At 42.5% G+C, this 25,816-nt stretch overlaps 1 protein-coding gene across 1 annotated transcript in view; it reads left to right on the top strand.

The window, feature by feature from the left end:
* KIF21B (kinesin family member 21B) overlaps positions 1 to 25,816 on the top strand; it is a 76,816-nt gene that overhangs the window by 4,268 nt on the left and 46,732 nt on the right. Inside the window, exons 2-4 of the mRNA XM_063140761.1 lie at positions 20,781 to 21,003; positions 23,960 to 24,142; positions 25,605 to 25,754. Coding sequence (XP_062996831.1) covers positions 20,781 to 21,003; positions 23,960 to 24,142; positions 25,605 to 25,754 — 556 coding nt within the window. The remainder of the gene's footprint in view (positions 1 to 20,780; positions 21,004 to 23,959; positions 24,143 to 25,604; positions 25,755 to 25,816) is intronic.

Here is a 25,816-nt window from a genome sequence, read left to right as displayed (position 1 = left end):
TAATCTTCTAACAGTGCATATAGATGGATAGATTTTCAGAAGCACATACTAGCTGCAGAAGTAAGCATTAGAAATGTTTTATGCTTGTTCTTCTAGCTATGACTGAAAAATATGAAAGAAGAGAATGGCTTGGATCAGAACATATTCTGGGGTTTAGAAATCTCAACCTGGCCCCTGTCAAGATGGCACTTTTCAGGGGTGTCTTCGGTTCTGCCCCATTAGGAGGAAAGTGAATTCAAGATCTCTGACATCTTTCCACTCCCCCTTCAATTTATAAAACATTTATAAATATAAAGAATATATTTTAGAGATCGAGAACGAAGACTGTGATGCAATTTGACTACAGCATTGAGTACGTCGGTTAACTGTGATAACTCCCAGACAATGTTCAAGCAGTCTCTGAATGTATCCTAGCTTGCTTGGGGAATCATGTTCAGAAAGCAAAATTATTCTTTTAGGGCAACCACAAGGCCGCACATCTGTCGGAGTGATGAGCTAATGTTTCTGAGAATTTTTTGCTGGAACTCTTACAAATCTGAACAATGCACAATAATTTGAAATGGGTGCTCAATGCCAGTGATAAACAGAAGACAGGGTGAAAAAGGAGAATAGAATTCACTCATGCTACCTTGGGTGGTTAGCACTACCTACCCTCTCCATTCCCTATGTGCCTGTCTTCTGATAATGAGGGGAAAACTGCACCAAAGCCAGGAAATCCCCAAATAATTGGCAGTTGGATGGAAGGGTGTGTGACCATCTGGACCATGTTGTAGTGCCAGATTTGGTCCCCAGACCTGAGGCTTCCAACTTCTGATCTACAGAAAAGACTGCTATGCAGCTACAGCAGCCATCTGAAAACCACCTCCCCATTGGTGAGTGCTTCATTCATAACCTGCAGCATCTAAAGTAGCTTACCTCTTGAGTGGCAGCTACCATCATTACATAGAGAGCCTCCACACCACTTTCAAGCACTTTCATGAATATAGGAAGTAAGCCCATATACACCAGTTGCAGGGGAACATGGGTCTGTTGCACCATGTCCTGCTTATGGTGGTCGACAGCTGCATGGCCACTGTGTGAACAGAATGCTGGGCTAGATGGACCTGTGGTCTGATTCAGCATGTGTCTTCTTATAAATATTCTGTGGGGCTACAGAAACTCTTTATATAAATAAACACCTTGGTCCATATAATAGGCTACCACAGAGATTAGAGTCATGGCGTTGAGTCCTCCCTGCAGGCATGCTGTTTCAGTGGCTTCCCCATTGTTACTGTAACATGCTCATAGGGTCTAATTAGTGGTTTTCATCTCTGGCCCACACTGTGTTGTTAATCATTCACAAGACTTACAGTTTGCAATATAAAAGGGAAGGGACCAATCTAAAAGGGAAAGGACCAATCAGCCATCAAGTTAGCACTGACTTAACATTTAAAGGCCTGCCCTATGTGGGCAAAGCCAATTATGTGAGTCTCTGTCCCACAGTCGTTGCTTAGCTAGTTCCCCTGCAGTTGGTCTCGGTGATGGGGTGGCAGAGCTTGGTTGCAGCAGCACTATGGGATAAACATAATGAATGGAAAAGAGACTCCCATAAAGTGTTGTGTTCTTTTTTTATTATTACTTGATCACTCTACTATATTATAATTATTTATTTATATAGCACCATCAGTGTACATGGTGCTGTACAGAGTAAAACAATAAAATAGCAAAACCCTGCTGCATAGGCTTACATTCTAATAATCTATATTGGCAGTGACTGCGTTTGTAGGACATGACAACCCATGGTGGGCAGCCAGCAATGATGGGTTGTCATGTTATCCAAACCTGGACCGGTTTTTACGGGGGTGCCTTAATTTTCACAAACAAGCCACCCTGACATCCCATGACTTGTCCTAGGAGCTATCACACCTACAGTGGGGTTGGCATGTCATCTAAACCAGGGAGAAGAATTTTATCGTGGGTTGCCAGGATCGGCTAGAAAGCCACTCAGCAAGAGCAACAAAAAACCCTGCTGGGGGCGGATCTACACTACTGCTTTTAAAGCGCTTTAAAGCACTTTGAAAACATTTTGAAACCTGTATATGCAGTGTGTCCTGGGCCCCAACAGTTGTCAAAACTGTTATAAAGCGCTTTAAAGCGCGTTAAAGCAGTAGTGTAGATCCCCCCCTGGTCTACGTGATCTCACGTGTGTCGCCTAGTCTCCCTCACCACTGACTGCCCCTTCACAGAAGGGACCATGACTTGTTTGCCACCCCTTTTTTTGATTCCATAAAATTGCATGTCTTCATAATTTTTAAAAATAATTTCCCCCCCCCCTCAGTCTATTGCAAGTATGCAAATTTGACTGTCTGATATGAGTAGTTTTGCCTTGTCAACGTCCTTGTAAGTTTCAGCTGTCAAAGGGAGCAAATGCATTCACACAATTGAGAAACACCCTCAAAAGGAGGACAGAGCAGGAGAAGTAAGTGTGTGTATGTGGGTGTGGGTGTCAGTATCTCCCACTTCACATGGTAATCCTCTCACTTTTAAGTGTTGAACTGACACTCGTTAGTATAGCTTATTTGCAGGACAGCTTAGTGTGTCATGTGAACACAGTATGTTCTTTCTTGGTGTCATCAGCAAATTTCATCAACATATTTGTGCTTCTTATCCAAGGTTACTAAGGAAAATATTGAATAAAAATAGGCCTCTGGATGGATCCTTGAGAAACTCTGCCCTTAACTTCTGTCCAATTTGAAGATTTACCTTTTAAGAAAACCCTTTCTCCATTTCCCCATAGTTTGCCAGTTTTTTATCCTCTTACTATCCATATATCTCATTCAGTTTCATTAATAAAGGTCTATGCTGTACTGCAGCTAATGCTTTACTGCATTTCCCTGGCCCAGAAAACCAATTATCTTCTCAGAAAAGGATATCAGATTAGTCTATCACTAGCCTGCACAACATGCTTCCCTGGTGCTCTATACACCACTCCATTCATGCCACGTGGTGGATGCGTATCCTATAGCCTTGAACTGGGTGGTGTACAGTCATTGTCTGGCACACTTTACCTTTAGTGAATCCATGCTGCCTTGCATCTTACGAGTTATTTTCTTCCACATCTGTAATTATCCTTCTACTACAGCCTCCCCCAACTTGGTGCCTTCCAGATGTTTTGAACTACAACTCCTTGAATTCTCAGCCATAGGCAAATGCTGGCTATGGCTGATGGGAACTGAAGTCCAAAGCATATGGAGGACATCAAGTTGAGGAAGGCTGTTCTACAGCTTTCACCTGTCACTGAAGTTATACTTAACATAAGCAGAGTGTGTCATGCAAGCAGAAGTCAAGGCTGTTAAAACAAAGGTTGCACTCTCCAATGGCAATAAGTTGGTGCAACCATAGTAATTCTATGGCAGGTGTATTGGAGGTTCCTTTTTATGATTTGTCATAAAAATAGAGCTTCCATTCTCTCTTTCCCTGCTTCCAAACCCAGAAAGCCTTGCCTTACCAGCTGATCTGTTTATCCAGATGTCTCTTTAATTTTAATCTTTTTCACATGATTTTTTTTAAAAAAATCCAACCTGATTCATTTTATAATGCCAACTTGCAGGCTGAAAGAGAAATCTGTACAGAAAATGTAGAGACAGTCTCTTTAAAAGCGGAAGGCAGGGCTTTCCTGCCTCTGTTTGTTCTTTAGGAAGAAGGAATGGTCTAAAGGAGCTTTTTCTCTGTGTCATTCTATATATTCCTTGTTCATATTTGCAGCAGAGATGGGTTTTTTTTAATGTCTACCCTCATTTTTATAGAGTTCTACACTGCTTAGGATATAACATTTCAAACCAAGGAAGTGACGTGTGTTAAAGAGAGTTTGGTTTGGTTTTTTAAAAACTCCTCTCCATGTAAATGCTATATTGTGTATTGTCAAACCTATGGAGCTTTGGTTTGTTTACAGGGAGAAGAACTGTCCAAGACTTGAATCCCATTTGCATTTTTCTTGTAAGTCATCATTTGTACAGGAAACTTTAACAACTGGCACAATGTATTTGTGCAAAGTATGTGGCCCTCATACAAAGTTGGTAGCTGTTGGTTGGTTGATGAAGTTTCCCAACTGCTGTTCGTTCTAAAAGGAAGAAGGGCTGCAAGTCCAGACTAAAAAAATCACATTGTTTTCATCTGTAGATTGTCTTGAAAGCTGATTTACTTAAATTCATTTGTATGTATTTCATTACGTTTTAAGTCTGTGTAATGGCCACTCCAGATTGATCTTAAATACTACAGTCCTATTTGTGATAACACTGAATGTCCGCATTGCATTTGGGACCAAATTAATGATGCCTGCTTTGAGTCTGGCATCAACGTAACTCAGTTTGGTTTGGAAGGTGGAAATAATTTCTGAGTACAAAAACTCGGGCTCTGGCTGTTGTCAAAGTGGCTTTGCAGCAGATAAACTGATTGCAGTACTTTGTGGGTTTCCTGCCTACTTGCAGTGCGATCTAGCAAAGTCTGCCTGGCCTAGTTCAAAAATCGCCACACCCACTGTTGCATGCTCATGAGCTTCAGCTACTGGTTTCCTGAGGGTTTCTAGTACCTTCTGAGCTGTTAGTGTTCCTATAAACCATGGCTGTGTAGACTCCAGGTCAGTCACCCGTAATGGGTTGGTTCTACAGGGCCACTGAAAATGCAAACTTGTGATACCTGTAAATCTGACCCATTGCATGTACAATCAAAGAAAGTGGAATGATGTTAGGATTGCCCTGCTGTGACAACTGTATTGGTTTGAGAATCAGGTTTTATGGCTCTAGTTTAGAACTGCCCGGCAGAAGAACTAATTAAAAATGGTTATGTGGAAGTATGTAACAAAGAGGAGCGTTTTCAAGATATTTTTTTTAAAGAAAATCTTAAATTGGCCTCCTTTGAGCATTTCCTGTAGTGTCTGAGAGCTCTTGTCAGTGCTGAGAAGGGTCAGGAAGTGGAGCTTGTGAAACTGGGGAAGGAAGTAGATTTCAAGTTTATTTAAACCCTTGCAAACTCCAGGCCTCAGCCACTTTTATAAACATTCTTTCTGAAGCATGCCACACTCTTGATCTCTCAAAAGGATGCGGACCTCTGCTGCTGGTAATCCCCTCTCCCATTCTGGCATATGCCAAGTGGCTTTTCCTGTGAAGTGGGGCAGTGGGGATGAAATGGCAAATCGTTTCAGTACTAGTCACTTTGGGAAAAAACATGATTATCTCAAAGGGTTTGCCTTTGTGTGATGACTAGCTGTAACTTCTTGGTTAGGTGACCAGTTGAAGATCTATACAATTTGTATAAAAGCACATGAATTACCCCACTGTAGTTCCCTGCCCCCATACTGTGCATATTTACTCTGATGTCACCCAAGCAGCAGGAAGACTGTGCAGGATATAATTGGTTGGTATACTTGGAAGGTGGGGAGGGGAGTTAGAAAATGCTGATTTCTAAGTAGGAGTGCCCTCGGTGTAGTCTGATTCTATAGGGTGCAATGGTGGTGGTAGGTGCTATTGCTGTCCAGTATATTGGATTGTTTCAGGCCAGGAGATTAAACAACTAGACCAGAGGCAGGAAATGCTTGGCATTTTCCATTTGTGAAGCTTAAATCATCTCTGACTTAAATTGGTGTGTAACCCTGATTGTAGTTGATGTAGCTCTATAATCTACATTGATTTATGTCTTGTGTTCTGTCCTGCCTTAACAACATCCACATGTGGCACAAATAGCTCAAGAGGCTCAAAAGTACATTTAAACCTCACTTGTGTGAAAACTGGACTTCTTTTGCTCCACAATTGAGGTGGAGCAAAACAGGAGGAAAATGAGGGGTCAAATCTTTCTAAAGCAGTTGGCAGCTGTCATATTGGAGAGGATTTCCTTATCTAGTTGATGGTCCCTGCCAGTGCATAAGTATGGTATGAATGAGCATTCTGTAGTGCCAGTGTCGCATGAATAGCACAAGCTTCGGCTATTGGGCGGTATATAAATGCAATAAATAAATAAATAAATAAGCTTCTGAATGGCAAGAGCTGCCACTTTGGACCCAATTTGGTACTACAGCATCGTTGCATCATCAGTGTGTTATAGGATTCTGCAGGATCCATGTCATGAAAAATGACATGGTGTGAGAGCTGCGTTTTCCATGCTTTCATCCCATGGCACAGTGGAAGCATTTAAAGGCCTGTCACCACATAAGTAGAGCCAGTCATGCAAGGTCTTTCCTGTGAAATCATTGGAATCTGAAGCTATGATAGGGTGGGAAGGACTATTTCAATTGGCCAGGCCTTTAAACATTATAGCAGTGTATTGAGATGAAGCCGTGGAAAAGCATCTTTTACACGAGTGCTGTAATATCTCCATGATGGATGTGGCGCCTGAACTTGCATGTACATCAGATGTGCAAAAGGCATGTCAGGGAGGATGGTATTATTTAATGGAGGAGTCTGTTTTGGTGGTGTCTGGGATGAGCCATTCTTTCTCTGGCTTGGGAGTCTTGTTATTCTCTTGTCTGCAAGGTTGTCATTCGGAAAACAGAGTAAGCCCCAAAGTGCAATATACATCGCCCAGGGGATGGTGCTGTCTAATACTTATCCCACAGGAAAGGATGTAAATGCTTCTATTGGCTAATTATTGGCACAAATGGGGCCTTTCTTCCTAGGGTTCTGGACGGTCTGATGTCATGTCAGTAAGATTTCATTTGGCATCATTGAATTTGTCAGTACAAGAAAGACACAGTAGGAGCTAGCAAAAGACTGCCTGTTTGTATGTTCTGGGATCTTAAGCATTAACAAGCAGAATTGATGTTGTTATTGTTTTCAATTGGAAGGTGGAGTTGGACATTGGGTTGCAATTAGGAGAAGGTACTTTGGATGAATATGGATCTGAGAGAGGATACATAATGGGATGGGGCACGTTTACTGGGGACATAATATTGGAGTCCCAGTCCCCCCCACATACATCCTTTCCTCAGAATGGGGCATGGAGAAGATACATAATTCCAGCACTCACTTATCTTAGCTGAAAATCAATCCTACCGATTTCAGTGGAACATACTTCCAAATAGGGATGGGAGAGAATATTGTTTGGTCTGCATTTTTAAGCAACGCAGTCTAATTTGTACAGTAGTTTATCTTTAGCATTTTGACCTCACAACCCTGTAGTACCCAAGGTTGTAGGTTTGTCAGAGGCTGCTTGGCAATGCAAGGGCATTGTCTATGGAAACTGGGCACTCGGCAGAAGAAAGCTAATTTTGCAATGGCTTGCATCTCAGTATTTCTCAAACTTAAAAACTGAAATGAAAAATCAGGGTACCCGTTAAAACAACAGCAATAGTATTTCTGTTCAGGATAAACCTGTTTCTCTCTTCTACTGTGCTACTAGTCATTAGAGGTACAGTTTCGTTATCTTAGATACTGAGCAGCTGGTGTTCTTTAGATGGTAATGCATATTACTTGGCTTACTTCTCACATTTAACTGCTGCGATATTGGATATACTGTTCTACCTTGTGTATAACTGATATGTAGCTTTTGTGTGTGTGTTAAAGAGAAACAAAGAACTTTTTTATGTACTACCAATAATAACTTTTGTAACTTTTCAAATGCTGTAATGGGAATTAAATGTGTGTGTTTTTTAATCCATGGCATCAAATTCGTTTCTCTTTCCTGTTTCTGCTGCTACTAATGGACTTTCAGTAGGAATTTGAGAAATTGGGGTGAATGGGTGAGATATGTGTGTCTGTTAGTAGCATTTAACCCTGAGGAGTTGCAGCGAGGAGTGTTCCTGTTGCTGATTTTATCCTGGTTGTGCTTTTATATTGTATTTTATATCATGTTTTTATACTGTTTGTTTTGTACTTCGAATGGTTTTAATTTTTGTGAGCCGCCCAGGGAGCTTCGGCTATTGGGCGGTATAAACACGCAATAAATAAATCTTAAAAAATGTAAGCCAGACTTGCATTTGGTTTTCCTACACAGTCTGCTGAGTCAAGCCCTGGATGTCTTCCCCAAGATCCTACCCTGAATGCACCACTGCCAGGCATTTATGTGTTAGTTCCTTGTGTTAATCATCCAGTGATGTTAACTAGCATCACATTCACAGAGCTGCCTTGATCCACTTTAAGTGATTTGGTGACCGCTTTACCAAGGGACTATGGGCATTTTTTCAAGAAAGATGCCCAGGACACTGCAGTGGGCCAGGGCTAGGGGCACTTCTAAGAGTTGCAGTAGCAGAAGGATTGTGAGTCATGTTTGTAGAACATGAGCTCCAGCAGTGAGTGATGAGGTCAGTCCCTGCCTGTGCTGAGCTTGAGACAGTTCTGCTTTTCTTTGCACTAAATCTTGCCTTGAGGGTTCTGAACATGTGAAACAAATAAAGAGCGTGGAGCAATGACAGTTATAATAGCTCTCTTCTCTGGATTATTGCTTTTGTTAGCTTTTCTACAGAGAGGAAATATTCTAGAATTATATGGGACTTTAAAGCTCTTGTGCTTTTTCATGAGTAAAATGTCCCCATCAAGGGTACTGTTAACGATCATAATTAAGACTGTGATGGCGTGCTAGGATATTTAACCCAGCACTGTAGCGGTTCAGAGTTTGTCCTACTTGAATTCTGTTAATGTCTACTGTAGCATGTAGGTGTTGACCTGCCAATTAACTCTGCCTTTTTTGTACCTATTTGTGAATAATCAGATAAGGAAGATGGAGCTACTTGAACAGAATTTTAAAATTAAGGGGTACATGGAACCAAAACTTCATGTTATGTAGAGATCCATAATTGGTTCTCCTATTTTTTTAAATTCATTGTTACTCAGCCACAGAGGTGGTGGTGGGGGGCATATTTGTTTCAAACAGCAGTAAGAAGGAGGGGCATTTAACTTGTTTTCTAATCAAAATCTCTTCCCTGCCAAACTGTTGCTTTTCCCACAAGTTAAACCATCCCCCCTGCCAACTCTCTGAAAAAAAGGGTAATTCCCCACAGCTGCATTTCAGTACATACACACACGTATCAGATACCCAATCTCAAATGATCTCCTGCATGATGTGTCGTTTGAGTCTTAGAACTGTACAGCTTGAAATAGAGGGCATTTATTGTGTTCTGTGGCACCAACTCTTAAACTGTGGGTGGTGGTCTGTGGTGCATCTTCTAGTGGTCTGTGAGATCACAGTGAAAATAAATGAAAATAGGGTAGGTTTTTTTCTAGACTGAAGTATCGCAAAATACCAAATTTAAAAACAATCCCTTCCTGCACTCTGTTGTAGCAGTACTGAATATGCATAGTGAAGTGAATGGAGGAATGTTGTTAGGCGTGCCCATTTTATGAGCTGCTGAGAAATATGTCCGTCAAGACATTTTGTTTTTAACTAGCAAATATCTTGGGGATATAAAGCATATACAAATATGGCTGCATTTCTCCTTGCATTAGAGGGTACAAAGATATGAGTTTCTTTTCAAACGCCTTTCAAGAAGTTTCTACAGAAGAAAATGAGGTTGTTTGCAAATAACATGCAAACCAGGATAGTGGTCTGCTTGTTGTATTGCAAAGTTTAAAAGAATTGCTCTTCTGCGGGATAGGGATATTTTAGAATGACATTCCTTTAAAATAAGGGATGCAAAAGGCTGAGGCTGCTATAGATGCCTCAGTGAATGCCATGAAGCTGAGAATGCTGCTGTCCTGGAGTCCCTGAATGTCTCTGTAGTCTGGGTGATAAGCTCAAAATTGTGGGCAGCTGTACTAAGGGGCACATTCATGGATTACAAAAAAAAATTAATAATGGTAGAATCTGCCAGAGGACAGGCATGTTCAAGATGTAGAGCAAAGGATCATAAGGCAAGCAGTTTGGGATAAAAGTACACCATTGCATTGTTTCGTTCTTGACTGTGTTAACTTTTGGGCAGGCTGGGTGTTGCCTGATAGTTGATTCCTTTGTGGAATGGTAATGGGCTGAGGATTCTGTTGCAGTACAGAAAATTGTAGATCAATCCCATTGTGATGGTTGGGCTATAGGCTTGTTACCACTGGATCAGCATCTGAATGCAGGCACAAGCCGCCTTGGCATGCTATTAATACAAAGACAGAAATATCACTGCTGACAAAGCCCAGTGTGCTTTTAGTCCTACTCCCTTTTTTTACGGAAAACCCAGATTATCTCCACTATTGATTTAGAGGAGGATAGAAGGTGTAGTATTTCCCTATAGTTTCATATTAAAATAGGGTTGGTACTGAAGAATTAAGACTACAGATGATTGTTTATGGGTATCTATATTTGTAATAGTCTGTACTTATTTAGTGGTATTAGTTTGAGTAAAGATGCTATTGTCAATTTAAGCCACTGTTTGTTAATCTGTGTAACCACAGAACAACATTTTAACCACACTCTTAATTTATAACTTCAGCCAAGATAGTCAATGTAATCTAATATATAGCATGAGTATATTATCTGATAATATATGTAGTAAAGGTTACTGAGAATATATTTGCAAAATTCTTGAATACTCGAGGTATTATTATATTGGGTACAGAAATGCTTGTATAAACAGTTCCTTTGTCCAGAGAAGTGTAGTAGCAGGCACTTTGACAGATGCAAAAGTAGCAAGACACTGGCAAATATTTTTGGCATATATCTTTGTAGAAGATACATGTCGCATATATCTGTGGGAGAAAAGAGGCAGTGTTTTGGGTTGTAGAGAGCAAATAAATGCGGCTATTTATTGTCTAGCTCTTTCTGCATGGTTGATCTGGCCCTTTGGGCTCTGAGGGAGTATCCTGTACCAGATGCTGTCAAAATATTCTGCCTTGTTACATGAAATGAACGACAGGCTTGGGACATGGTGTGTACAAAGTGGAGTTTACGTGCAAATCTAACCCAGATGCCCTCCCATGGGAGGTTATGAATGAGGAGACAGTGCTGTGAATGTTGGGCAATTCCTGTTGCTAACAATCTTCTCCTTGCAGTCACAGATGTGTGTAAAGATTAAGCATTATGTGACCTGGGATAAAAGGTTTTGTTTTTTCAACCAGGCTTGGTTTGGTCACTCCCCAGATGGTGCAAATGCTTTATGTAGTTAGGCAGCTAGAAGTAGAGCTGGCCTGAGACATTTTGCTGCCTGAGGCGGAGTGAGAACTGACCCCCACCCCCGCCATGTCAAGGTGCGTAGTACTTCTTCCTGAACATGCACCAAATTGGATTTATTTAAAGGGAGATATTGTTTCAGATCCATAGATGGAGCAAACATAAACGACACTACAATTTTGTCTGCTTCCTCTTCCCATAGAGCCAAAGATATGCACCCCACCAAAAGCTGGGGGCCCTAAATAAATCTTTGCCATAAATATTTGCCTTCAGGTTTATGCATGCTTTATAGCCTCGTGTGGCGCAGAGTGGTAAAGCAGCAGTTTCTGCAGCCGAAACTCTCCCCACGGCCTGAGTTCGATCCCAGCAGAAGCTGGTTCTCAGGCAGCCGGCTCAGGTCGACTCAGCCTTCCATCCTCCCGAGGTCGGTAAAATGAGTACCCAGCTAGCTGGGGGAAAGGTAATAACGGCCGGGGAAGGCAACGGCAAACCACCCCGCTATAAGGCCTGCCAAGAAAATGTCAGCGAAAGCTGGCGTCCCTCCAAGAGTCAGTAATGACTCAGTGCTTTGCACGAGAGGTTCCTTATGCATGCTTTGCCTTTTATTACTGCACGTTATCCATGAGGAATTGCTTGCGGACTGATCCTATCCATGCTGGAAGGATTGCTCTGGAGAAATGGTAGGCTTCTGCTACCATTGCTGCCCTAGCATTTGCTCCCTGAGGCAGCTGCCTCACTTTGCCTAATGATAGGGCCAACTCCTAGACAAATATTCATTTTGGTGTGTCAGCCTTGGTGTGTCAAGGAAAGCAAAGGGCCAGGTTTTGACTACTTCTAGAAGATGTGGAGGTGCTCACTTTTGTCATGAGATGAAAGAGGCTGAGACTAGGCATGCAACTTGCAGACATGTTTCTAGAGATTATGATACACGTATTTTCTCTTGGGAACAGTTACGTCCTAACTCCTACATGCTCCCCTCCCCCCAACACTTCCCTGTAAAGACACAGAACTGGATGGATTCTAAAGTCTGTATTGAGCACAGAACTCTAACCTCCAAAGAATCACAGCTCCATCATTTAAAAAAGAAAATGAAATTCATGCATCTAGCCCACAAGGCTTGACACTGTATGACAGTGCATGGTGAACTTCTAGAATCCTATCGACTAGGGCTATGGAGGATTTACTGTAGCCAGGGAATGGGGCTTCAGTGCTCCACGTAGTTTTCCTGTTCTTATGCTTGCCAGAAGCAGAGTTAATTATGCCATTTTTTCAGATTTTTACAATGGTACTTAATTTGTAAGGGTCATCCAATTCAGCTATTTTCATTTTTAAAAATGCTAATTGATCAGAATCTTTTGGGGAAATGAAGAGAAAAGTACAACGAGACAAAACAACTTCGATCTCCCCCCCCCCCCCAAAAAAAGACCATAACACAAGCCAGATTGAAAACAGGTTCTGCCTGGCATGCAGTTGTCTTGTGCAGAGTAGACAAAGGCTGTGAGGGGGGAAAGAAACCTGAAGGTATAAGACAGGATCAGCAACATGTGGTAGTTTAAGAATATGGATATAACCAGGATCAGTAGCCATGTAGGGAAATTCAACTCTCTTAAAAGCTTGACCCATGCAAATGCGATGTCTGGAGTAGCCTACAGTGATTTCTCAATGTTGTCAACATTATGCTTCAATAATGTCACTGATTAGATGTACTACGAGATCATATTACGCCAGTCCTTCTACAACTTCATTGGCTGCCAGTCCAGGTCCGGGCTGATTCAAAGTGCTGGTATTAACATTCAAAGCCCTAAACGGCTTGGGGCCAGGTTATTTGAAGGAACGCCTCCTCCCATATGTGCCTGCCGGGACCTTAAGATCATCCACAGGGGTCCTTCTCCCGAAGGAAATGAGGCAGGTGGCTACTAGGAGGAGGGCTTTCTCTGCTGTGGCACCCCGGCTGTGGAACGAGCTCCCCAGAGAGGTTCGCTTGGCGCCTACACTGTTTTCCTTTCATCGCCAGCTGAAGACCTTTTTATTTTCTCAGTATTTTAACACCTAATTTAACTTAAATTTAAACTCTGCCGTTTTAATTTCATATTTTAACCTATATCAATTTTTGCTGTGTGGTTTTATCCTGGTTATGCTTTTTATATTGTATTTTGTATTTGTGTTTTTAAACTGTTGGTTGTTTTATTATGCTCTTCATAGTTTTAATTTTTGTGAACCGCCCAGAGAGCTTCGGCTATTGGGCGGTATAGAAATGAAATGAAATGAAATAAGTAAATAAATAAATAAATAAATATGAGTGGTACTCAGTACTGCTGTGCGGAAAATGCATAATGCAGCCAACCCGTTGGACAATGGTGGAACAAAGTTTGAAAGGTTAGCACTAGAAACAGGGAGAGCAGAGAGATGTTCTTTATGTGATCAACCCAGATTATGCTAGTATCTCTCATTCCTGCCTCCCCAGCCTACATTTGGGAGATAATAGCGTTTCCCATGATAAATGGGGCCCCAAAGTCTCATCATTTGTGCCTCATCTAATCTATATTTCATGGTAATAGTCCCCTGGTCATGGACATTATGGCTTAAATAGCCTCTTCCTTGATCTTCTTACATGTTGAATTACACTCAGAGAAGTGGGAGTATTTGTTTAAAGGATCTGGCTGTTTCTCAAGGTGTACTGTAGACTCCCTTAAAGGTGTAGAGAATGTGTAGTCCTGCTGTACAAGTGGCATTTTAGTTGCCTGTGGAGAATATTTTGGAAATGCGCAATGATTCAAGCCATATTATTTGAGGAATTTGAGCTGTACTGTATGTCCAGCAATGTTAGTGGAGAAATCAACCACCTAGGTTCTCTCCATGGGGTGATGTTGCTCATCTTTAGTTTTTGGGGGAGGGAGGATGAGAGAAGCCTCATAAAATTCCAGCTGCTTTCTCCAGATACTACTTGCTCTACTTCCTTGTAAATTTTAAAAAAGACCTGGATGTGTATAGCTCAAAGCTTGGTGACAAAACACACACACACACATTCTTTGCATGTAAATCTTCAATATATATTCAGTCTTAGTTAAAGGATCTCGGATAATAGCAGTGTTGGGAAAGATCTTGACCAGGAAACTGACTACTAGCCGGAGCTAGGTGGGCTGTTGGTCTGACTCATGCTGTTCCTTATAATATTATCTTTTGTTCAGATTTTTGAGATGAAATGTGAAAGTTGAAGCCGGACTGGTGATGGCGAGTGGCATTCCACCCCCACCCACCCCGGATGTTCTATTCCTGTTCATGTAACAACGAAATAGAATTGAACATGGGAGCTGGCCTCTTGCGGGCATGAAAAGAGCTATGCAGGCATAATAATTCGTAGTAGAGCCAGAATTTTTACAGATTTGTATACATGTTGTGCTGAGATGGTTTCTGCATATGAGTGATGCATTTGATAAAGGCCAAAAACGTTATGCATTACCTTTGAGGGTTGGAGTGAGAGCTGCGAATAGCTAAGTATCGGGTCTTGAGTGGCTTCTTTAGAATTTCTCCCACTTTTATAACTGGAAGCATTTGCAATTATAATGCCTTGTGGAAAATGGTATGCTAAACCCATATTAAGCACTGCCTTTCTCTAGGGCGGTGGAAATGCCCAGAGCTTGTGACAGTTTGCTCCATAGTAGTGGGTCCAGTTTGCACCCACCCTCCCTCATGTGGTTCGGAAGGCGGAAAATGTATTAACTTTTAAATGCCGCCTAAAAACATATCTTTTTAAACAAGACTTCCCTGGACTGTAATTTATTCTGGTTTTATGTGATTTTAAAGTTTTAATCTGGATTTTATGGTTTTAGTTGTAAACTGCCCAGAGAGCTTAGGCTGTTGGGCAGTATAAATATGTAATAAATAAAATAAATAATAAATAGAACAATGCTAGCATATGGCAGACTTGAAAGAAACCTGAAAGCAGAGGCATCCAACTTGCATCCACCAGGGCCTCTAGCGTGAAACCGGGTAGGAAGAGAATTCAAAACAAAATAGTAATTTATGATAAAAGAGATGGTACTAATTTATGCTTAAATGGCAGTCATTAAAGTTAGTATGGTTTGTTAACAGTCAAAGCCAATGAGCTGGACTTCCTTGCCTGCAGATTGCCTTGTTTAAAAGGACTTGGTACCCTGAAAAGAGATAAAAGGTGAGATCAGCTCTTTTAGGAATTATTGCAAAAGTGCATTTATTAGGGAAAACGGTGTACAAAACTGCATCCGAAACTTTGTTTGGACTATGCATATAAAGGATGGAATGAGCTTGTGCTCGAAAAATGTGAATGTTATAGAAGGAAATGCACAAGTATAGTGAAAAATGTTGACAGTCCTTGTAGTTAACTATGGCCTTAGCTAGACTTACCTTATAGTCTGCGACGGAGGAGGGAAGATCTCGCATTGTGATTAATGCGAGATCCCTCCTCTGTTTACACGTGAGGTGCGACGACCTTAGGAAGAGAGGTGTCATACTCACCATTTTTTTAATTTTAAAGAGGACAAAGCGCACGAACACTCGTGTGCAAAAGGTAAGTTTTTTTAAAAAAAAATTAACTACTTTCCCAGCTCCCCCCACCCTAACCCTGATGGGCGCAGCTCCCAGCGAGTAATTGCGCAGAGCCGGGTCAAAGGGCCACACGTTCTGCAGTCTTGGGCTCAGCCCGGCACCACGGAAAAAGCGGCCCCAAAGGGGAGGGCTCTATCCCGGGGCAAGGGAGGGATGATCCCGGGTTTCGCCCCGTGATAAAGCCTGGTCTAGCTAAGGCCTTCGTCTACCACTGAAAGAAATAAATTTTAGATGAAATTGTAAATTCAGAGATAATTTACTGGCAATTCACATGGAAAGTGTAAGTACAAATTCCCATAAAGTTAAACGTTATCTTTTCTTATTGTAAACTTATTAACAAAACCATATTAAATGAATCTACCTATTTCACTTGGATTTCCTTCCTTGTACTCCTCCTATCCACCACAGTGTGTACTGGGGTTAATTGTGATGCAGAGGAAGAGAAATGTATGTTCTGACATGATCACAATCATGAATATTTCTAGACACTCTGCTCGTTATGTATGCTCGTAGCAAAAGTGATTTAAGTTCCGGATCCTCTTGGTACCACCAATACCCATTTCCTTCCTAGTCAGAAATGGCTTTATATGGGCAGTTTCGGGATAGCACTGATGCTCTTGTTGAAGAGCTAATGGCTTCTCTCAAGCTGAGTGGCAGGAAAAAGCATTTGCTGATTGAGCCTAACAGGCTCAGGCTTTTCTCCACTAACCTGGGCTTTCTATCTACACCAATTAAATGCTTAACTTTGAAGTTGTTCCAGACTGGGATACCATGCCTCCTAAGTTTCTAGTCCTCATAGTTGCAGAAGAGCGCTTTCAACTGGAGGAAGCCTAGTACTAACAGTCCAAAGGCATTGTACAACTATTCCATCTTTTCTTCCTTAATGGGTTTTTTTTTCCTGGCAAGAAAAAAGATGGAAGAAGAGGTGGAAAAACATGGGGCAGCTACAAATTGAAGAGAGTGTTGTCTGGACCCCCCTTAAAATGGGGCAGGTCTCGTTTGAAAGCACTCTAAATCAGAATAATGTACAGGTAACAAGTTTGGTGTCTCCACCTACCTATCTGTTCTGGCCAATGTGAGAGAACCGTCTGGTCTGATTGATGAGCAAGGGAAGCAAAGAGACACCTTCAGAAAGTGGTGGATCATTAAACATTGCTAAGTCTCTTAATAAACTCACACTCTAGAGAGTTCATTACTGACTGAAAGTTGCTAAGCATAGCACCGTATCAGCTATATGTGAGAAGGAATTTAATCTCTTATTTTTAGTAGGGATAGTTTTAGGATGCACTCAACTATCAAAAACAAGATTAGGACAGACTTGGGGTTGACTGGGAAATCATAAGACAGAATTCTCTCTGTGGGATCTTCCTGGATCAGAAATTTCTATTTTGTGAGGCTGCCAAGAGGGTGGGGAAGAGAGAAAGCTCCTTCTTGGCCTCGAGGCCATGGCTTTCACTGTAAAACTAGAGCCCATTTGTGCTTTGGATGCCAGCCCAATTGGTTCCCCTCTCTATAAATGTTGGCTTTTGCTGATGGAGCTAAACAGCCAGGCCATTGTGTGTGTCAGGGCCACTGGAGAAATTGCCGGAGTGGTGTTTTGTATAGTGTGTCAGTGTGTTCCCTTTTTGGGTTGTCTTCCCCACACCCCCACCTCCTCTGCTGCTGCAGAGACTCAGTTGTCATGGTGATCATGTCATAGGGGCTGTTGCGTTTCCATCCTGCCTTTTCGGAGAGGCTCATATGTAGGCTACTAATGGATCAGCCAATATGTTTCTGCATAGTGGTCTGTGCATCCTTTGCAAACTGGATTCAGGCTTGCTGACACATAATGCGCCTCTTGCAGAAGCTGCAGTCTTGGGATTCTAATGGCAGATGCACCTAATGCCATCACCGACTTAGAGCTCTAGAAGCAAAGTGTGTCTGTCTCTTAAAACATCGTCTGGTGTCCTTGGCATCATGTGGGCTTGGCTCTGAGGAGCGAAGGCCGAGCACGTGCTTTGCAAACAGCATCTCACTGCAGAAAGATTCCATGTCGCTATTCCAGTTGTTACATAGGAAGCTGCCGTATACTGAGTCAGACCGTTGGTCCATCTAGTCCAGTATTTTCAACACTGACTGGCAGTGGCTCTTCAGTGTTTCAGCCCCTTCCTGGAGGTGCCTGGGATTGAACCTGGGACCTTCTGCATGCAAAGCATGTGCTCTATCATTGAGCTATGTTCCTTCCCTATTCCAAGAGGGCATACTTTGAACAGAGACTATGTTGGTGAAAGGATCAAAATGACATTTTTGTCAAAATATGACTGACAATTGTTTATTTTTGCATCAGTGAAACTTCTTTAAACAAAACTAATTCGGACAGAGGAAGTGGTTTGTTAACGTCAGCAATTTCAAGAGATGATACATCACTTGGTGATTCGGATGTGAAAAGGTCATAAAAGCAATTGGCAGCAGTGGCTCATCTGGATTTTGGTTTCATGCATTTTAGTTTTATAGGTAAGGAATGTAACATGTCCAAAATTATGCTTCAGTGAGACAGACAGTGCTTCTGCTTTACAAACATGTGGTATGTTTTCTTTGTGTGTTTGCGCACACATACAGTTGTTGGAAGGTGAACTGGCAATTAAACAAACATAATTTTAGAAGGGTGTAGCAATTTAGTATTGCCAGCTTCACAGTGGAGTACCATACTTGTAACAGTGAGATCCTATCCAGTATCATCCAATATCTGACTTGGAGCAGCTGAGTATTTCTCTGTCCTGATGTTTGGGCCTCTTGTCAATGAGATGATTCCCTTTGAGGTTGAGCCTAGACTTAAAACTACCACATGCAACATAACAAGTGTAGTGCAAAGGGCTTTTTTTTTTTTTTTTTTAGTGTTCCTTGATCTAAGGAGAACACTTTGGGGAAGGACTGTCGCTATGTGATAGAGGACGTGCTTTGCAGACAAAAGGTCCCAGGTTCAATCCCCAGCATTTCCAGGTAGGGCTAGGAAGGAATTGTGCCTGAAACCCTGGAGGGTCACTGCCAGTCAGTGTTGATAGTACTGGACTAATTGGCCAATGGTCTGACTCATAAAGCAGTTTCTTATTTTCCTATGACCTTACATGCATGACCTATTTCCCTATCTATGTAATTCCTGGCCTCTTCTAGGCATTCCTCAAAATCCTGGTGACCATAAGTGAACTTTGAAGTCTTAGGATAACATCCTCTTTCCAATGCGCTTTGTATGAGACCTTGAGGCTGAGAAAGCTCCGTGCAGACGCACTACTGAGATTTGGTTCAGGCCTGGAGCAATGCCCTAGTATCTCTGTGTGGGCAGTGCTTAGAGAGGACCTCACTAACTCCCCCTGTATCTCACCATTGCGTTTCATTGAAGAGATAATGGCAGATGGCTCCACAGTGAGGGTATTAAAACTAGTCCTGATATGACCCCCTCCTTCCCCACGCAGCCTTCTAATACTCCTGCCCCACACAGCAGGGATAAGCCTCCCTGTGCCTCCTACATATTCTCCTCCTGCAAAAAAAAAGGTGTGTGTGTTTGTGTATGTGTCAGGGAGGGGAGGGAGGAGAATAAGGCAGCAGCTTGCCTGAAGGGCATGGAAGGAAAAGACCCTCAATGGGTCTTTTCTAATGCGGATTTGTGAGGTCCTTGTATCAGATGAATAAAGCCCTTTGTGCCTGTGGCACTCTTGTGTTCAGCAAGCTATGACACAACAGCTCAGAAGGGGTGACACCTGCCAGGTCACGTTAGTGCTATTACCAGTCACCTTGTGACTCACTAAGCCTGGGTTACATGGAGTAATAGCTTAGCTGCTTCCATCTCTCTAATGCAAAGCTGTCAGTTCCTCACTGTGCAGGTGGTGTGTGTGTGTGTTGGCGGGGGGGGGGGGAGAGCTGTTGAGACAGCCTGACTCTCCTGGACATGTTCCTCACCCCCATCCTCAATGTCTAAACCGTTATTGGTTTTGTGATTAACCATTGGAGCGGACTGCTCAACGAGGAGATGATTTCCTAGCAACTACAACCGCCGGCCCAGTAGGACTCTTTCACACAATTTTTCTCTTTTGGTACAGTAGACTCCCATCATCCCCACCCCATGCCATATTGCAGATGGCTTTTAAAGCTCCCCTGCATTTCTTACCTTGCTAGTCGTGTGGCAGTAGCTTTTGATGTTCAAGAAAACACAGTTCAAAGTCTTATTTGGGTGCACAAATCCAACATGATCTAAGCTGAGCAGGGTCTTTTGGTCACAACTTCTTTAAGCAATTTCTCTTGGACAGTCTCCTATCTTGCTTCACTTTGCTCTTGCTATCCTGAGCACCATGGATGCGGTGGGCTGTATTAATTTCCCCCTCTTCTTTCCTGTGATCCAGTGTGGAAAATACTGATCCCCACCCACCCCTTTAACTGTGATAACAAACTGGTCTTTGTATATATCTCATGTATGACTGAGCTTTCCATAGACTGTAGCACTTGCATTTCCTGGCCTTTTGGCCCTATTTGTAACTATTCCCCTCCTCCCATACCTGTGTGTGTGTGGATTATATCTGTCAGTTGAAGATAACATTTCATGCTGGTCCATAAAGTCACGAAGAGTCGGAAGCGACAGAACGAATAAACAACTCCACGAAAGCTGATGCCACAATGCATCTATTTGTCTTTAAGGTGCCATAGGGCTGTTTTGGTTTTTTTAAAAATGTCCAATTTGTTCTTTTGGGTGTTTTCCCCCCTACTCGATATTGCTAACATAGCAGCATTTATATATTTCAGGATTTATAGTCTGTCTTTCTAAAAGATTAGATATTCAAGGTGGTTATTAGCATTTATAATAAAACAACTATCTTCTAGATGTGATAAATTGACATAATACAGCACAAGCGCACAAGCAGGTTGTCTCATGGGAATGCACTGTGAGAATCCGTCTACATGAAATCGGCCTATGTTGAGCTTGGTATCTTGACTAACACCAGAATCCTGTGTGGCGATTCTGTTTACATTCTGAATTAGCTATTGGATGTGACATCTCCCCACCCCCACCCCCGGTCATCCATATACTGTATATAGTCCTCTAGAGAAGCTGTAGAATTGATTATGAAATAAAGGGAGACTCTCTTCACTCCTTTTTATTGTTGTTGCAGGATCCGTCCTCAGATGCCAAAAGAGAAGATCGAAGGATGTCATATCTGCACATCCGTGACGCCTGGCGAGCCCCAGGTACTCCTGGGAAAGGACAAAGCCTTTACTTACGACTTTGTCTTCGACCTGGATACTTGGCAGGAACAGATCTACACCACATGTGTGAACAAGCTCATCGAGGGCTGCTTCGAGGGGTACAATGCCACTGTGTTGGCGTATGGCCAGGTATGCGTCTGATTTGCCCTCTTCACAGCCTGCCATGAGCAGGTCAGAATGGGTTGGCATCAGCCAAGCTCCCTCAGTTCTCATCATTGTTCAGTTTGTACCTTCAGTTCCGTCTGCAGTGGCCTTGCCACAAAATAAAATAGGGAGCAGCCATAGTGGTTGTTAGAACATGGAAATTTTTAACACCTCACCATGTTACCGGCTGGCTGCTCTTTTACAGATCAGAATTTGTATGCAGAACTTCTGTGAAGCACTGGAAATAGTGGTGACAATGGGGTTGTTGAACTGTAAGAAGGGGACACAGTGGGTACTTGGGGAAAAGCAAAGATTTCTTTCCATGTGCAAAGTTTGCCATGCAGATGGTGAACCAACAATAATCCTTCAGTTACCGTGTCAACAGGCAAGGGACTACCGGAACATGGCTGTGCGTATAGAGTTAGGGACCAAATGTCCATTAGATGCACATCTAAACCACTTCAAATCGACAATAGAGATGTACGCAGAGACAGGGTCCAGGTATCAGGATTTTTGGGGGCCCAGTACTAACTTGTAACATGGGCTCCCACCCACACATATCACAATCCCATCACATACTTACCATCTCATGAGCCATGAAAGAAAAGTTTCTATTTTAATTCTGAAATTGCATTTTCTTGGTCCTATTAAAGGCATTGTCTCCAGCCAATGGTTTCCTTTCCTTATTATTTTAATGGACCATCTCATGAGCCATGAAAGAAAAGTTTCTATTTTAATTCTGACTTGCCTGTTTTGAAAAACTGGAGGATTGGTTCTTTACCATCTTTTAGTACTCGTTATTTATCCTCCATCCGCATCCATCGGTAGGGTGATTCAGGACACTGCTTGCATCGGTGATACTAATTTTATGTTGTCGGAGCAGTTGCCTTCCTCATGCACTGCATGAATGTCACCATTTGTGTTTCCATGTGGTGGCCAGTCTTGTACACTGTGCATGGAAATTCAATATCACAAGTAAAATTCCAGACTTGAGGGACCAGTGACTCCTGTCATTGGAGAAAGTTGTGATGGAACAGAGGATGGAGGGGGAGAAGCGGAAGTTTAGGATGCCAGTCGAGAGAGGCTTGCCAGATCAGCTGCTTATGTTAGACCAACATTTCCCAACCTGGCTCCCTCCAGGTCTGTTGGACTACAACTCCCACAACCCACCCACCCTGCACAGCTAGACAATATGGTTGCATACTATAGGGCCCTGATAGACTTAATGGCGGTCAGGGAGCTTTAACTGGTGCCGAGTGTGGCAGCTTGCCTCTAGACAAGGCTGGGGCACCACAAGCCCATTCTGCCAGTGCTTCCATATCTACAATAGTTTCCTATACCTTTCTGGCCACAGTTCAAGGTTCTAGGTTTGGCCTATAAAGCCCTGATTTTTTGAGCCCTACATAGCTTAGAGATTATTTCCCCTTATGTTCTGTTATAACCTTTAAAGCCAATTGAAAGTGCCTTCTTGACTGTATTGTCCGTGTGCCAAATTTGAGCAACAAATGCACAATACAGTGGGGTTCTTGGAGGATGCTCCACAACAGTGCCACTCCTTTCCATCTCCCCCTCCCACCTGGTTGCCCCCATCATCATCATCATCATCATCATCATCATTTATTACCCGGCTCTCCCTCTGGATCGAGGCGGGGTACAAAAAAAATGCAAACACCACAAAATACATATAACTAATTGAATATTTAAAACTAATACATTATTAAAAGCAGCACATTATTAAAAAGGCATCTTAAAATTCAACTGGGTAGGCCTGCCAGAAGAGATCAGTCAGCTTTCTTAAATTCTGGAAGATTGTTAAGTTGACGAATCTCTCCCGGCAAGCCATTCCACAAACTCCACAAACTAAGTAAGCCATACACATCTTCTGATATTTCATTTCATGTATTATATTTCTATACCACCCCATAGCCAAAGCTCTCTGGGCAGTTCACAAAGATTAAAAATCATTAAAAAAAAGACATTATGCAAAGTGCAAAGCCGTTTACCTAAAACATATCAACAGACAGCACAAACACAAACAGACGTATCTAAAACCAATTAACAGGGCAAGTCCTTTCTGCTGGAGGTTTACCACAGTCGAAGCCTTCTAGGAAGTGTCCTAAGACTTTCTTGTTCAGCCTTTAATGGCTAGGTTTCCTTTGGTGGATGAATCAATACGTTTTATACAACATAGCTTAACTGAGTTTTATATTCTGTTTTATCATATATTGTATATTTCCTTTCATTCCATATCATATCACTCCTCATATCTTTTTTATAATTGTGTTTTGATCACACCTTTCCCCCCAAACTGCTGCTGCGTGAGCCTTGTTGGTTTGCTTTTTGCACCCTTCATCCAAGAGGTGTGCCTCTTTATAGGAATCGCACTTTAGCTTCACAAGAACCCTGTGAGGTAGTTGAGGCTGAGTAACAGTGGCTTGCTCAGGGCCACCCAATGAGCTTCATAGCTGTGTGACGGTTTGAACCTGAATTTCCCACGTCCCAGTGCTCTTGCCGTGGCATCGCACTGCCTCTCACCAGCCCTCGGGAAAGGGCGAGCGAGAATGTGAAATGTATGAATTAGACGCAAGAAGAATGCCTTGCAATTTAATGTGCTTAAGTAAACAAGAGAAATGATTGCAAATTAGCCTTCAATTTTAAGCTGGTTTAAATTGGTCTTCCGCCATTCCCCCACCCCGGGCAATTTTATTTTTCTCTGCCCTGCAGCAGATGCATATAGATTTTTTAGGTGGTGGAAGACCCAGACCAAATATGGGGAAAGATGTATCTGAACTAGAATGATAAAGTGGGATGAAGGCTGTATGCTGTAATGATTCTGTGTGGAAGGTTTAAGGACCAGCAGAGCTTGAGTAGTGGAGAACATTGCAGTGAAGCTTTGGTCCTGAGATATTATTTATAAAGCATCTGTACTGTTTCCTTTCAGACAGGTGCAGGTAAGACTTACACCATGGGCACTGGCTTTGACGTGAACATTACGGAAGAGGAAAATGGCATAATTCCACGGGCTATTGCACACCTCTTCAGTGGCATAGAGGAGCGCAAGCGGGCAGCACAGGAGCAGGGTGTGACAGCCCCAGAGTTCAAAGTCAGTGCGCAGTTCTTGGAGGTAGGTGCATTGGTCTTTGTGCATGGAGATGGTGGTGGGTCAGGGAGAGTGTGTAAGCTCACATACAATATGCCTGGGGCTGGAGAATGAAGTCAAGTTTTCTATTTTGGCCCAGAAAGGTGCAGTGTCAGGAGACAAATGAAATAATCGCTGGTGAATTACAGCATAGAGCATGCTTGTACATGCAACAGAAAATGGAAGAGATCAACTTTGATCTTGCATTTGGAAAATTAGAGAATATGATATTTATTTTACTTATGAACAGGAATGGATTCTTGTTTCTTTATTCACTAGTGCTAGCCCAACTGGATTAGCTACTAATCAATTTTTTTTTATCATACATACAAGAACTCATTAAAGACATCCTTTATTCTTGACAATAAGTAAGCATTTTCATTTTTAAGAATCCACATGCATCAATCCACAGATCCCAATACTGATGTAGAGCTACTTATTTTATTAAGGATTCTGCCTGGAGTTCCAGTAGGCCAGCCAATTTAAGGTCAGAGTGAAGAATCCTATGGTCCCTGAGTGAGCATCCAAGGGACCAAAGGATTGTTCTGAGGCCCCTTTCCGAGATCAGAGACAGTGCTCCAACCTCAGAAGGGGGAATTGGAGATCCAGACCCATTCCTCCCCCACACTTCTTCACAGCCAGTGCAGAGAGAATTGCACTGGCTGCCCTCCGTGGTGAGAAAAGCAACCTTGGAGGAGGAGGAGGAGGAGGAGGAGGAGGAAAGGGGTTGTTCCAATGGGCAGGGGCAGGGAGGAGACTGGAGAGGCCAGGATATGAATTATCCTGAGCCTCTTCCAGCCTCCTTCCCTCCCCCTCCGAAGTGCTCCCGTCTAGCGAAATCTGCAGGACAGGAGAATGGGGAGGTGAAGATCACCTCTGATGCTCCTCCTGTCCTGCATTGGGTGATTGGGTGCCTTCATGTTTGGGGTTTCTATTAATCAAGGGCGCAATTGATAGGACTCTGCCCTTAATCTCCCTGTCCAGATTTTTGTATCTTTGTCAGTGGTGAGGGGAGTGAAGCACTTCACATTGCCCAGTACCTCTTTGTGCCCCACATTCCAGCATTCCCACCCCTTTGCCCATGGGATTCTATGAATCTCAGCCCTCTACACTTTTCATCCCTGTCACCAACTTCTCATCAAAACACCAAAGTGCAAACCAAATTCCTGTTGATAGAGGAGCACCAAGTTTTATAAGCAAAGAAGTTATTCCAATTTTGCACTGTCTATTCCAGATATAGAGTTTAGACCTGTTAATTCTTATACAGCTTTTGGCGTATAGTCAACAGTGCTGGCCTTTACCCAAATACAGAGGTCTGCTTTGATCTTCAAGGCACTCTCTATGTCCAAAGGATCACCTATTTTGGTCACTTTATACTTAGAGGAGCTTTTTGAGAATAGAGCAACCTTCTATCAAACATATATATGTATTTCTGTACCTTTTTCAGCTATATAATGAAGAGATCCTGGACCTCTTTGATAGCTCACGGGACCCTGATTCCCGCCATCGGAAGTCAAACATCAAAATCCACGAGGATACCAGTGGTGGTATCTACACCACAGGTGTCACATCACGTCTCATTGGCTCGCAGGACGAGGTAGGTAAACCAACTGCTCATATGCAAGATCTGGCCTTTGTATTCCATGTTACTTAGTCTAG

Source organism: Elgaria multicarinata, chromosome 1, assembly GCF_023053635.1.
Source record: "Elgaria multicarinata webbii isolate HBS135686 ecotype San Diego chromosome 1, rElgMul1.1.pri, whole genome shotgun sequence".
In the NCBI taxonomy this organism is placed as follows: domain Eukaryota; kingdom Metazoa; phylum Chordata; class Lepidosauria; order Squamata; family Anguidae; genus Elgaria; species Elgaria multicarinata.
This window is presented reverse-complemented; position numbering and strand designations above follow the sequence as displayed.